The following is a 13449-nucleotide window of genomic DNA, read 5'->3' on the forward strand; positions in this document are numbered from 1 at the left end:
CACATAGAGTGATACTCTCTCAGCCTAGACACATCGGGGAGGGCCTAGGCCGTGCTCCAAATAATATGACAGACTTTGAAGATCCCCCATAGAAGGTCTCACCCTCCCTGGTGAGCAGAAAGGAGATGGGATAGGGGGGCAGGAGAGGAGAGGAGGGAGAGGGAACTGGGATTGACATGTAAAACATGCTTGTTTCTAATTTAAATGTGTGTGTGTGTGTGTGTGTGTGTGTGAGAGAGAGAGAGAGAGAGAGAGAGAGAGAGAGAGAGAGAGAGAAGAGAAGAGAGAGAGAGAGAGAGAAAGGAGAGAGAGGAGAGGAGAGAGAGAGGAGAGAGAAGAGAGAGGAGAGGAGAGAGAGAGGAGAGGAGAGAGAGAGAGAAAGAGAGAGAGAGAGAGAGAGAGAGAGAGAGAGAGAGAGAGAGAGTGCACTTCACTGCAAAGCTTCCAGAATACTTGAGACTATAGTCTACTCAGCTTCTGTGTCCTGTGACATCTCCCAAGTTCTACATACAGCCCCATTCTCTGACATAGAGACTCATCATCTTCATTGTGGTCTGTGAAATAGTAGAGATCTCTGCTCAGGTACCCACCTCCAGGTGGTGTTTGAAGGGCGACAGTAAGGGTCAGAGAGTGGAGTGGTGGAAGGATTAGGGTCACATGTCAGGTACAGTCACAGTGTGTGACTGGAAATCAGATTCCAGGGAAAAGAAAGGGAGATTCTTCAGAGGAGACCATTATGGGGTGCTTATTATACATGCTAAAATATAAAGTTCAGCTAGATCAAAATGCCAGTTAGTTCCAAAAATAACATTAGCTATGGCAGATTATTTTAAGATATTTGAAAATTCATGTTTTTATGTTTTAAGTAAAACACCTGCTTGAATGCTAAGTCCTTCTATGAGTTTATTAAAGTGGTTTATTCAAATGCTTTTGTTTAGGGTTTGAACTACAGTTCCGATTAGGCCCGACTTTACAAGGGAGAACTGTTACCCTGTATACAAATTACCCATTTCCTGGAGAAGCATTTAATCGAGAAAAATTCCGTTCCTTGGATTGGGAAAACCTATCAGAAAGAGAAGATGATTCCGATAAGTACTGTAAACTTCATCTGCAGCTGTCTGGATCTTTTCAGTACTACTTCCTTCAAGGGTAAGCCAGAAGTTAATGTATTCTTTAACTTAAATTATCTGACTGTGTTACTGTGAGAACCATGGTGGTGCAGGTTTTACAAGGTTTTGTTTGTTTGTTTTTTTGAGACATAGTTTTTCTGTATTGCCCAGGTTGCCCTAGAACTTGCTCTGTAGGCCAGGCTGGCCTCAAATTCAGAGATCTGCCTGCCTCTGCCTCCCAAGTGCTGGGATTAAAAATGTGTGCCACCTGCCTAACTACAATGCTTTCTTGAGATGTGATTAGACTGTGATTCTTCAGTTTGGGGGAGGTCACTGTATGGCCCACTGCAGATTCAAGTTGTATGTAGTTAAACTCCAAGCTTTTCCTGCCATCAGTTTGAAGGATACTATTTATCTGAATGGGATTGTTATTGATAGACATTAGCATATATTATTTTCTAATAAATCAACATTACTGGATGTCGTATTTTATTCTATGGAAATCAATAGTAGTTGAGAAAGGATAGGAAATACCTGTTCTGGGACTGGAAAGATGGCTTCGTAGTTAAGAACTTGAACTGTTCTCATTGAGAGCCCAAGATTTGTTTCCAACCTCCACGTCAGATTGCTCACAACCTCCTGTAACTCCAGCTCCAGGAGATTCATCACCTTCTTCTGGCTTCCATAGGCATCTTCCCTCAAGTGCACATACCCACACACTGACAGACAGGAACACATTAAAGAAAGAAAATACCTATATATGCTGTATTGCACCCTTGTAAATGAGTTTTTAAAAATGATTTATTTAAGCCAGGCATTGGTGGTGCACACCTTTAATCCCAGCGCTCGGGAGGCAGAGGCAGGCAGATCTCTGTGAGTTCAAGGCCAGTCTGGTCTACAGAGCAAGTGCCAGGACAGGCTCCATGCATTGGTGTTTTGCTTACATGCATGTCTGTGTGAGGGCATAGGTTACATGAGAACTGGAATAACAGACAGCTGTGAGCTGCCATGTGGGTACTGGGGGTTGAATCCAGGTCCTCTGGAAGAGCAGTCAGTGCGCTTTACCACTCACTGAGCCATCTCTCCAGCCCCTATAAATGACTTTTATATACTTACAAGTAAACATATTTTAGCCATATGTGGTGGCACAGGCCGGTAATGCCATCACTGCATGTATAGAGACAGGAAGATCTGGAGTTCAGGGTTTCCCTCAGATGCATAGTAAGTTTGAGGCAGCCTCGGCTACATGAGACCCTGGGTGAATAGAAGGAAGGGAGAAAGGGAGGGAAGGGAAAAGGGATGGAGGGATGGAGGGGTAGGGTTTAAATGGGCAATTAACCTTCCAGATAGAATCAAACTGAATTAATGATTTTCCTCTAACTAGTTAAAAATGTTTTGGTTTATTTTCCTTTAGAAATGAGAAAAGTGGAGGAGGTTACATAGTGGTGGATCCTATTTTACGTGTTGGAGCTGATAACCATGTGTTACCGTTGGATTGTGTTACTCTCCAGACATTTTTAGCGAAGTGTTTAGGACCCTTTGATGAGTGGGAGAGCCGTCTAAGGGTTGCAAAGGAATCAGGTAGTGTTCAGTTTGCTTTCTTTTTCATTTCTTCTTTTTAGAACTAAACAGAGTTGTTATGATACAGGTCTCAAAGGCATTCCATCTCCTTTTAATCTTGCTTGCTAATGTAGTAAAAAAAATAAAATAAAATCCACAACTCCTACAGATACCAGGTTATATGGGTCAAGTTAACAAAAGAAGGCATTTGGTTATGAAGAAAAATGATTATCATATATAAGATTTTTATATGGCACATGAAAGCTAATAATAAAGCTATTAAGATGTGAAGGTAATGTGTCACTATATATAATTTTAATTAGCCATATTGATTATCCATTTTTCGTATAAAAGGTATATGCTGCTGAAGATGTCAAGAATAAAATGAAACTAGGCTGTATTTTCCTCCTAAGTAAGACTAACATCAACATTCTAGTTTCAAGCTAAATATACTATAAAGAAGGGAATAAAGTTTCCATGGCATGATGGATGCAAGTCCCACAGAACATTTAAAGTATTGTGCTTGTGTAGGATGTTTTGTACATGCAGTTCTGTCCTGTTAGCAATTACAATTGAATCTGGTAATAGCCAAGCACTGTGGTGATGGTTACCAAATAGATCACGTCATTACCCACCTCTCATAGATGAGGACAGTGATAGCCTGGAAGCCATATAAGTAGATTGCTGACAGTCTTTTGTGGTATAGCTAGGATTGGAACCCTACTCATTGGTTCCTTTTCCACTGACATGTTTGTCTTACTGTTGATAAGTAACTAAGAAAGCTCATGTGTATTCCTTGCTTAGCTCCAGGTTGATCTGTGTGCCTTTTCATGGAGTGGTCTGTGTTTTCTTATTTGTAGGTTACAACATGATTCACTTCACCCCACTGCAGACTCTTGGACTGTCTAGGTCATGCTACTCCCTTGCTGATCAATTAGAATTAAATCCTGATTTTTCAAGACCTAATAAAAGATATTCCTGGAATGATGTTGGGCAGCTAGTAGATAAACTGAAAAGAGAGTGGAATATTCTTTGTATTACAGATGTTGTCTACAATCATACAGGTATGAGCTTCAGTGATTTTGGTGTGGAGATTAAATTCTTATTATTTTACTAGTATTTTAATTTCATTTGACATTATTTTTGTTAGTAGTAGTATTTTTCAATGTGAGGAATTGAGCACTGGACCTCATAAATACTAAAAAAGCAAGCTGTCTGCCACTTAGGCATGACTCCAGCTCTTATATAACATTCATTCTAAAGATCAAAAAGACAATTAAGAGGCCTTCAGTTTTAAAAAACATCATAGAATAATGCCTTTTTACTTTCAAAGAAAGTAGTGCTGAAGTGTTGATGTGACAGACTTTGTTTTTTGTTTGTTTGGTTGGTTGGTTGGTTTTGGTTTTTGGACAGGGTTTCTCTGTATTGCTTTGGAGGTTGTCATGGAACTCTCTATAGATTAGGCTGGCCTCAAACTCACAGAGATCTGCCTGCCTTCTGAGTGCTGAGATTAAAGGCAGAGCCACCAACGCCCTGAGTGACAGACTTTGATGATTCCCCTTGGGAGACCTCACCCTCCCTGATGAGTGGATGGAGAGGGATGGGGGGTTGGTGGAGGGAATGGGAGGAACTGGGATTGGTATGTAAAATAAGATTGTTTTTAATGTAAATAAAAATTAATTAAAAAAGAAAGTAATGTTAGGTGAGCATATAGTCAGCAGAAGTACTTTGCATGTGATGCTTATAAAAGTAGGAAAATGAGCGTAAGAGGGACAGACGAAGGCTTTCCTTCCACCTGAAGACGGTAAAGACTTTCAGACTGACAGATTCTGAACAGCAGGAGCCCTTGTTCTGTACCACACATTTAAAAATATAATGCTAACCATGTGGGTATGCCAGTAATCCTAGCACTTCAGAGGCAGAGGTGGGCGATTACTGTGAGTTCAAGACAAGCCTGATTTGCAAATGAGTTGCAGACCAGAAGGGCTGAATTATGAGACTCTGTCCCCAGAAACCCAGTGTAACAACAGCACTATTCATTCTTGAAGAGAAAAATATTGATAAATCCTCAAAGTTAAGTCTTTTACATGATAAAAGAGTGTACTTCAACATCGAAAGTACTGAAAAGAGTAAAGTTAAAACTGTTTGAGTTCCCAAATAGTTGTGCGGTTTTCCTGACAGTAATCCTCTAAGGAGGTATGTATTCCTCTCACTTTTCAGAACAGCCTGCCTGGCCTTATGGAGCCCGTGGCCATGGCCTACTACTTTAACCCCAAGTGCAGTACAAGGATCCTCTGTGTATGCCGAAGTGTGGAAAGTCTGGAAACCACCGCTTTACATATGCCAACAATGGAAATTCTGGATAGTGTAGTTTTAAGGCATAGCTGTTTCATAAAGTCTTTCCTAAGTAGCCATAGAAATTTATGAAGATACTTAAAAGCATATATATTTTTCATCACTATTAGTAATAATCTCTAATAGCAAACAAAGTTAGATTTTAAAAAAGATACATTCAGGCTGGGCAGTTGTGGTGCATGCCTTTAATCCCAGTACTCGAAAGGCAGAGGCCAGCCAGCCTAATCTACAGAGTCCCAGGACAGCCAAGGCTACACAGAGAAACACTGTCTCAAAAACAAAACAAACAAAAAATATATATTCCAAAATATGATGTTTCTACATGTACTTCAGGCTTCAAAGTTTACAGTGAGAACTTTGTATTTCCATATTCACCACTTGAAAATTGGTAGTATTGTTAATATTAGACTTAAACACCTTATACCATTCACATGAAATTAGCAAACCACATGCAGACATATAGCTACAATAGCAAGAGTTAGAATACAGCTTAGGCAGTGGCTTATTAAGAAACTTAATGAGAAATTGTATTTATTCCTTTCAGAAGCCAGGCACTCCAGGGTTAGTGTTAACTCGGCCATGATGGTGCCAGGTTCTTCTGGGTTACTCTGTCCTCCCCAGCCCTACGCTTTCAATGTTTAATCAAATATGGCTGCCCACATGCGTCAGATAGGATTTTGTATCTGGTCACACCTCGCTACATGAGAGACTTGCAGTATAATGCTTGGTTTTGGTGTTTGTTTGTTTGTTTGTTTATTTGTTTGTTTTTGAGACAGGGTCTCATTTTGTAGCCCAGGCTGGCCTGGAATTTACTGTGTAGACCAGGCTAAGTGTCAAATTTGTGGTCATCCTACCTCAGCCTCCCAAGTGCTGGGGGTTATAAATACAAGCCACCAAGCTGTGCAGTGGTGGCACATGCCTTTCACCCCAGCTAAGGAGGCAGGTGGCCCTCTGAGTTGGAGGTAGTCTGCTCTACAGAGAGAGTTCCGGGTAGGGTGACACAGAACAACCCTGTCTCAAAAAATTACTAATTAAATAAATATAAGCCATCATACCTTAACTTTTATTATCAGATCTGTGTTCCTAATGTATCCTATCTTCATCCAAGTGTTTATTTATTGCAAGTATAAATGAACACCAAGTAAATAAGTTACTTACTAAATAAATGATGAACTAGAAATAATAGTGATTGTATAGTTCAGTCTGACTCCTAGATGTGTTCTTCTCCTTTCCTTAAGCTACCAATAGTAAATGGATCCATGAGCATCCGGAAGCTGCATATAATCTTGTGAATTCTCCACACCTGAAACCCGCCTGGGTCCTGGACAGAGCATTTTGGCATTTCTCCTGCGACGTGGCTGACGGGAAGTACAGAGAAAAAGGAATACCTGCTTTGATTGAAAATGATCAACACTTGAACGTAAGTGTGTACCACCCCACCAAGTCCAAAGAGCAAATTGAGTGTGTGTGTGTGTGTATGTGTGTGTGTGTGTAAATGTGTAGAATATGGTTTAATGGCTTAATATGGAGAAAGGAATGTGGTCAAATACAGTTGATGTTGTTTTAAAATTTTTCAGTGCATTCGGAAAATAATTTGGGTGGATATTTTCCCAAGGATTCAGCTCTGGGAGTTTTTCCAAGTAGACGTTCATAAAACAGTTGAACAATTCAGGAGACTTCTCACTCAAGGTAAAGGCTTTAAACTAGCTGGTCCCTATCACTTTTTAAGAAACTTACAGTTACTCCTAAAGGGATGACTCTCTCTACTTAGCAGAATTATTAAATTCTTATGTATAGGTGGGATTTTTTTACACTACAAAACTCCCATGTTTCTTGCCATAGTGGTGCATGCCTTTAAGCTTAGCACTAGGGAAGGAGAAGCACATTAATATTTACATATAGCAATTTCCTCTTTCTCAAATCTTAAAGTTACTAATTAATAGTTTTTTTTATTTTTCAAGGAAAGTCACAATTTATCTGTAGTTTCATATAATTTTCTCTATAATGTGTATACACGTCTCATGTTAGTATCTATTTAATACATACAAATAAGACTAAAAACAAAACTTGTTTTATTTTTTCCTTTCATTGACAGTATGAATTTATTATTTTGTTTAACTGCTTCTCTTGACCCCTAATAGGCAGTGCGTGGTTTCTGAAGTATTTTATGTTTCTAGTGCTTTTGATAGAGTATGTGCTGTGTTTCCATCATTCATTCATTAGAGCATTTATTGAAGCAGTGTGTGTATGCTAGAGACTTTAAGGGCATGAGGATTTGGTGGTGAATAGTGAAGCTGAACTGAAGGAGTTCTGTGTTTTCCTCTTAGGAAAGTTTGTCTCTCATTTTATGTCCTCCCCTCACTGTGTATGGGGGAGTATGTAAGTAGGAGGGGAGGCAGGGAGGAAAGGCGCTTGTTAACTTTTTGTTTTATTTTCTATTAAATAGTTATATACTGACAGATTGAAAAAGTAACAGTTATAATCTTCTGTCAACATTTGCATTTAAAATGCCATCGTTTCTCTCTTTCAGAAAATAGGAGAGTAGTTAAGTCTGATGCAAAGGAACATCTTAAAATTATTCAGGACCCTGAATACAGACGGCTCGGCTGTGCTGTGGATATGAACGTTGCACTGGCGACTTTTATACCACATGAGTATGTTATGTGTTAGCCCTGTAATGTTACTTATAAATACTGATACTCTTTATTAAAACCTTCATAGAAAATGGAATAAAGTAAGGGACTGAGGAGACAATTCAGTAGGTAAAGCACTTGCTGATGACTTGAAATTGATCCTCAGAACCCTCATATCTAAGTAGAAGGAGAAAACCCACCTTCGAAAATTGTCCTTTGACATCCACACACATGCTGTGGCATGTGCACGCGTGCACGTCGCATGCACATGTGCGCGCGCGCATGCGCGCGCGCACACACACACACACACACACACACACACACACACACACTACAATTTCAACACCTGACCTTTTCCTACATTCTTTGTGTCAGGCCTTCTGTTAAATGTGTCAGTAAAACTTTTCACAATTGTAAAAGCTCCTCACCCATAGCTCAAATCCTGACGACGGTATTTAAGATTTCTATGACACTTGTCAGAAAATGTTTAAGTGTGGGTTTTATGAAAGCACTAAAGTTTGTTTTGCTCTTTCTGTCAGCCATGGTTCAGCTGCAATTGAAGAGTGCTGTAATTGGTTCCGTAGGAGACTTGAGGAGTTAAACTCAGAGAAGCAGCACCTCACCCACTGTCATCAGGAGCAGGTTCACCTCTTTTTGAGTTGCTGCTTTTCTTTGAGTCCTGGTCCCTGGTGTTTTCATTGGCAATGTAACACAATTCAATGTTTTCTAGGCAGTCAATTGTCTTTTGGGAAACGTGTTTTATGAAAGACTGGCTGGCCATGGCCCTAAACTAGGACCTGTCACTAGGAAACATCCTTTAGTCACCAGGTATTTATTCTATTTTAAAAAATGTTTTCTTGATGATAATTAAAAGCTGAGAATATTTAGCTTTTCAACTTGACCTAAATGTTTCTTTTTCTTCAGTACATTATATTGAAATAGAAGTTTTGATTCAGAAATAGGCTTAATACTGATAAAATTTTGTTAGACAAATCTTTAATTAGAAAAACTATCACTGGTTGAACCAGTTTATTTACATTGATATTTCTGGAGCACTGCATATTTAATGTCAGTCTGGTTTCTGTTGCTAAAACAGAATACCCAAGATTTGGTCATTTATCAGAGAGTTTAATTTGGTTAAGGGTCCACAGGCCAGGAAGTCTAAGAACATGGCAACGATATCTGCTCATCTTCTGGCCAGGGCTTTAGGCTGTCTCAGTTTGTGGTAGGAAGATGACTAGAAAGTGAGTGCAAATGGAAGACACAAACGTAAGGTGGCTTGTGAAAATCTACTATCACGATAACTGTGCAATTTCCCTGGGAGTAAGAACTCACCCAGAAGAGAAAGATATTAATCCACTCATGAGGGTGTCTTGCCCAGAACCAGGACACCTGCCACTGGGCTGCATCTCCCAACACCATGACTTTAAGGAATTAAGGCTCCACACCTGGTGTGGTTGCACGTATCTGTTATCCCAGCAGTACGGAAGGAAGCAAAGATAGGAGAAGTCCAAGCTCCGAGTCAGCCTGTGCTGCAAAGTGAGACTGTATCTAAAGGGGCAGGGGGCGGGTTGCAAAGGAGTTAAAGTTCCAATGCATGAACTTTTGGAGATGTACTCTAAGAATAACACTTAGCAGTAGTAAATTCAGTGTTAGCCAAAGAGAGCAAGCAACTAGCTCCTTATGTAAAACATGCAGCAACAGTGCTAGAGGGATGGCTTAGCAGGTAAGAACACTTCCTGGGTTCAGTTCCCAGCTTCTACATGGCAGAACCATCCGTAACTCTAGTTCCAAGGGATGCATTGTCCTCTTCTGGCCTCCATGGTCACCAATCATAGACACAGTGCACTTAATATATTCAGGTAAAACACTCAGATGCAAAATAAAATTAATAAATCTTTTTATAAAGCACACAGTGTATGTTGGGCAGCTAGAGGGTAGGGAAGCCTCAGTGGTTTCCCTATAATTCTGTGAACTTGTGAAGGTTATTTCATGTTAGCTATCCTTCACATTTTTAATTTTAATTCTTCAAGTTTTTAATGTTGCTACTTCTCATTCTCTTCAAAGAGTTCCTTTGTGTGGACTTTCTTTTAATTCTGTCTTCCTAGGTATTTTACTTTCCCTTTTGAAGAAATGGCCTTATCCACGGAAGAATCCATGATCCACCTCCCAGATAAAGCTTGCTTCCTGATGGCGCACAATGGATGGGTGATGGGCGATGATCCCCTTCGAAACTTTGCTGAACCAGGTCCCTGACTTTTCACTTCTCAATGGAGAGGGAAACAAAAGCTTGTGGAAGGTTCAAACTGGGATCTGTTCTATTACTTTGTTTTTTTACAATAGCTTCCTGGTTTTAAAATTGTTTGGCTAGAGGTATCAGAAATGCATCACTTTGAGAGAGAACCTTCACCCCCACCTCTCATTTTCTCATAACTAGCTGTTGTGTGTCTATTTCATTTAGTGTCAGTTTACATAGGCTTCAGTTTGAGCAGAATAATCAATTGTTTTTTTAGATGTGTATGGATGTTTGCCTGCATGTATATATGTGTACCACATGCATGCAGTGCCCACAGAGGCCATCAGGTACCCTGCGATTGAATTTATAGATGGTCGTGAGCCACCATGTGGGTGCTGGGAGTGAGCCTGGGTCCTCTGGAATAGTGGACAGGACTCTTACCCACTGAGTCATCTCTCCAGCCCCTTCACTGCCTTTTAAAAAATAAGTTAGAAACCACTTTTGTTAGGTTACCTTGTTGTAGGATGTTTTCACTTACTGGCCAGGGAGGTTTTAAGTTAACTGGAAAGGTGAGCTAGAGGCCAACGTTCTCAGAGTCCTCCTCACTCTGAGTATTTTCTTCGGCTTCTTCACTGGCAGGAAACCCATTGCTGTGTCTTTCTACCCCAGAATTTCAGGGATAAGAATTTATTTCAGTAGCATTACAGTTAATTTTAAAAAATTGTATTTATGCCGGGCGTTGGTGGCGCACCTCTTTAATCCCAGCACTCGGGAGGCAGAGGCAGGCAGATCTCTGTGAGTCCGAGGCCAGCCTGGTCTCCAGAGCAAGTGCCAGGATAGGCTCCAAAGCTACACAGAGAAACTCTGTCTCAAAAAAAAAATGTATTTATTTTTAAAGAGTAATAGTTTTAAGTTAAGTTTTTTTTTCTGTCTCCCTTTTTCTGGTAATTCTAAATGAAAAAAAAAAGCCATTTTCCTATATTCCAGTTGCTAAAAAGGAGTGGGGAAGAGAATTTAAGGGTAGAGATGGAGTTTTAAGATTTTTGTGTAAAACTTTGGAGTGTGGTGGTGCATATCTTTAATCCCAGCTCTGGGAAGGCAGAAGCAGGCAGATCTCTGTGAGCTCAAGGCCAGCCTGGTCTGCAGAGTGAGTTCTCAAAGTCCTCTCTCAAACAAGAACTAAAGTTTTAAAAGCAGGATGATATTACTGTTATGGTTTTTCTTAAGCAGAACTTGAACTTTTCATACTAAGTTTACATTTTAAGAGGAGACTGAGACTGGAATTTTTATTTTTATATTTTGGTTTTTTTGAGACAGGGTTTCTCTGTGTAGCTTTGTAGACCAGGCTGCCCTCAAACTCACAGAGATTTGTCTGCCTCTGCCTCCTGAATGCTGGGATTAAAGGCATGAGCCATTACCACCTGAGATTGGAATTTTTTTTTCTCCATTTTTTAAATTAAATTAGAAACAAGGTTATTTTACATGTCAATCCCAGTTCCTTCTCCCTTCCCTCATCCTCTGCCCCCACCCCCCAACTAACACCCTACCTATCCCATACCCTTTCTGCTCCCCAGGGAGGGTGAGGCCTTCCATAGGGGGGGTCTTTAGAGTCTGAGACTGGAATTTTTTACAAAATAGTTATAAGCTAAAATTGATGTTTTAAAACTTCATCCTAGGCCATTTTACTTTTTCCCCTCAAAGTGTTGGGAGTTCAACCCAGTGTCTTTTACACACTTAAGTGCTCTCTATCCTTAAGCTATATCCTCATTCTCACTTTAGATATAATCTTATCCAGGAGGCTAGAGAAACGACTTAGTCATTTACAGCACTGGATGCTTTTCCAGAGGACCTGGGTTCAATTCCCAGCATCTACATATAGTGGCTCACAACCATCTGTTGTAGACAGAGGTTCGGTTCCGCCTGATCCCACAGTGGTACAGTCCCAAATAAATACACAGAGTCTTATATTAATTATAAACTGTTTGGCCAATGGCTCAGGCTTCTTATTGGCTAGCTCTCTCTTAATTATTAACCCATTTCTATTAAACTGTGTATTGCCACAACCTCGTGGCTTACCCATATTGCTCCAGCATGTTACTCCTTCGTCGGGTACATGGTGTCCTCCTGACTGCCCAGTGTCTCAGTCCTCTCCCCAGAATTTTCCTTGTCTGGTTTCTCCCTCTATTCTTTCTACTTGACTACTAGCCAATCAGTGTTTTATTCATCAACCAATAAGAGAAATGTATTCACAGCATACAGAAGGGCATCAATCTATAACTCTAGTTCCAGGGGATCAACCACCTTCCTCTAGCCTCTGAGAGCATCAAGTACATACATGGTATACAGACATACATGCAAGCAAGACATTCCTACATATAAGATCAATTCATAATTAATTTTTTAAAATTTAGACATAGTATCATCAATGGAAGAAATAACAGTTTGAAAGCAGCATTGTCATCCAGTTCAATGCACCACTGAAGGCAATTGTTCTTCTTTAACAGGTTCAGAAGTCTATTTAAGGAGAGAACTTATTTGCTGGGGTGACAGTGTTAAATTGCGCTATGGGAATAAGCCAGAAGACTGTCCTTATCTGTGGGCACACATGAAGAGATATACTGAGATAACTGCCACTTATTTCCAGGGAGTGCGTCTCGACAACTGCCACTCCACACCTCTTCACGTGGCTGAGGTACGAACAACTCATTTTCCTTGACAAGAATGCAGCAACGTCTGAAGTGCCTGCCACAAAGGTCTAGTCTGCTGGTTGCACACTGCTGTTGATTTAGAAATAGTATTTGACGCACATGACAGCTTATCTAATTCTAACAATCTGGTTTGGGTTTTGATTTTTGAGACAGGATTTCACTGTGTGACCCTAGTTGTCCTGGAACTGGTTTTGTTGGCCTCAAACTCAGAGATCCACCTGCCTCTGCCTCCCTAGTGCTGAGATTAAAGACAGGAACCATTATGCCCAGCCTCTAACAATCTTTTGATATAACTGTTATAGAATATTAGGCTATAAAATGTTTAATAAGTTTGTTTTTTAAAATTTAGAAAAAAGAATCATAATTTTATGTAATAATATGCATAGTAACTGTCTATTGGCAATATGTAAATGTTAAGATGTCTTTTAGGTTGCTTCCAATATATATATTATTAGCCAATGTAAAGTTGAATACTTTACTATACATAATAGTGATTATTCAACTATAGCTTTTATTTGCATTTTAGGGGTGCTTTGGGCATTGCACATTTTAGACTGTGTTCTGTTCTACACTGAGCTATATCCCTAGCCCTTATAATAGACATTTAAACACTGACACTTCAGCATATAATAGCTAGTTTGAGCCTCATTGATTCAATTTTAATGAGTCACCTTCAGAAACATAAATGTAAGCTAACTGTAACCTGTTCTTTGGGCTTTTGAGCAATCTCAGTATTTGCTTTTCCCCATACAACTTTTTCTTTGGTGGTTTTTAAAGTGACAATTCATGAAAATATGTACTTATAAGTCCAGTTTGGTGGCTCATGCCTTTAGTCCTACCACTTGGAG

The 13449-nt window shown here is 39.9% G+C and overlaps 1 protein-coding gene across 2 annotated transcripts in view; it reads left to right on the forward strand.

The window, feature by feature from the left end:
• Positions 1–13449, forward strand: part of Agl (amylo-alpha-1, 6-glucosidase, 4-alpha-glucanotransferase) — a 59382-nt gene that overhangs the window by 13820 nt on the left and 32113 nt on the right. For both annotated transcript variants that reach the window (XM_027395592.2, XM_027395594.2), the window contains 10 exons: positions 939–1149; positions 2524–2690; positions 3530–3733; positions 6263–6444; positions 6602–6713; positions 7555–7678; positions 8197–8299; positions 8388–8485; positions 9766–9905; positions 12398–12585. In XM_027395592.2, the coding sequence (XP_027251393.1) occupies positions 939–1149; positions 2524–2690; positions 3530–3733; positions 6263–6444; positions 6602–6713; positions 7555–7678; positions 8197–8299; positions 8388–8485; positions 9766–9905; positions 12398–12585 (1529 nt within the window). The remainder of the gene's footprint in view (positions 1–938; positions 1150–2523; positions 2691–3529; positions 3734–6262; positions 6445–6601; positions 6714–7554; positions 7679–8196; positions 8300–8387; positions 8486–9765; positions 9906–12397; positions 12586–13449) is intronic.

The sequence above is a fragment of the Cricetulus griseus genome (genome assembly GCF_003668045.3).
Source record: "Cricetulus griseus strain 17A/GY chromosome 1 unlocalized genomic scaffold, alternate assembly CriGri-PICRH-1.0 chr1_0, whole genome shotgun sequence".
In the NCBI taxonomy this organism is placed as follows: domain Eukaryota; kingdom Metazoa; phylum Chordata; class Mammalia; order Rodentia; family Cricetidae; genus Cricetulus; species Cricetulus griseus.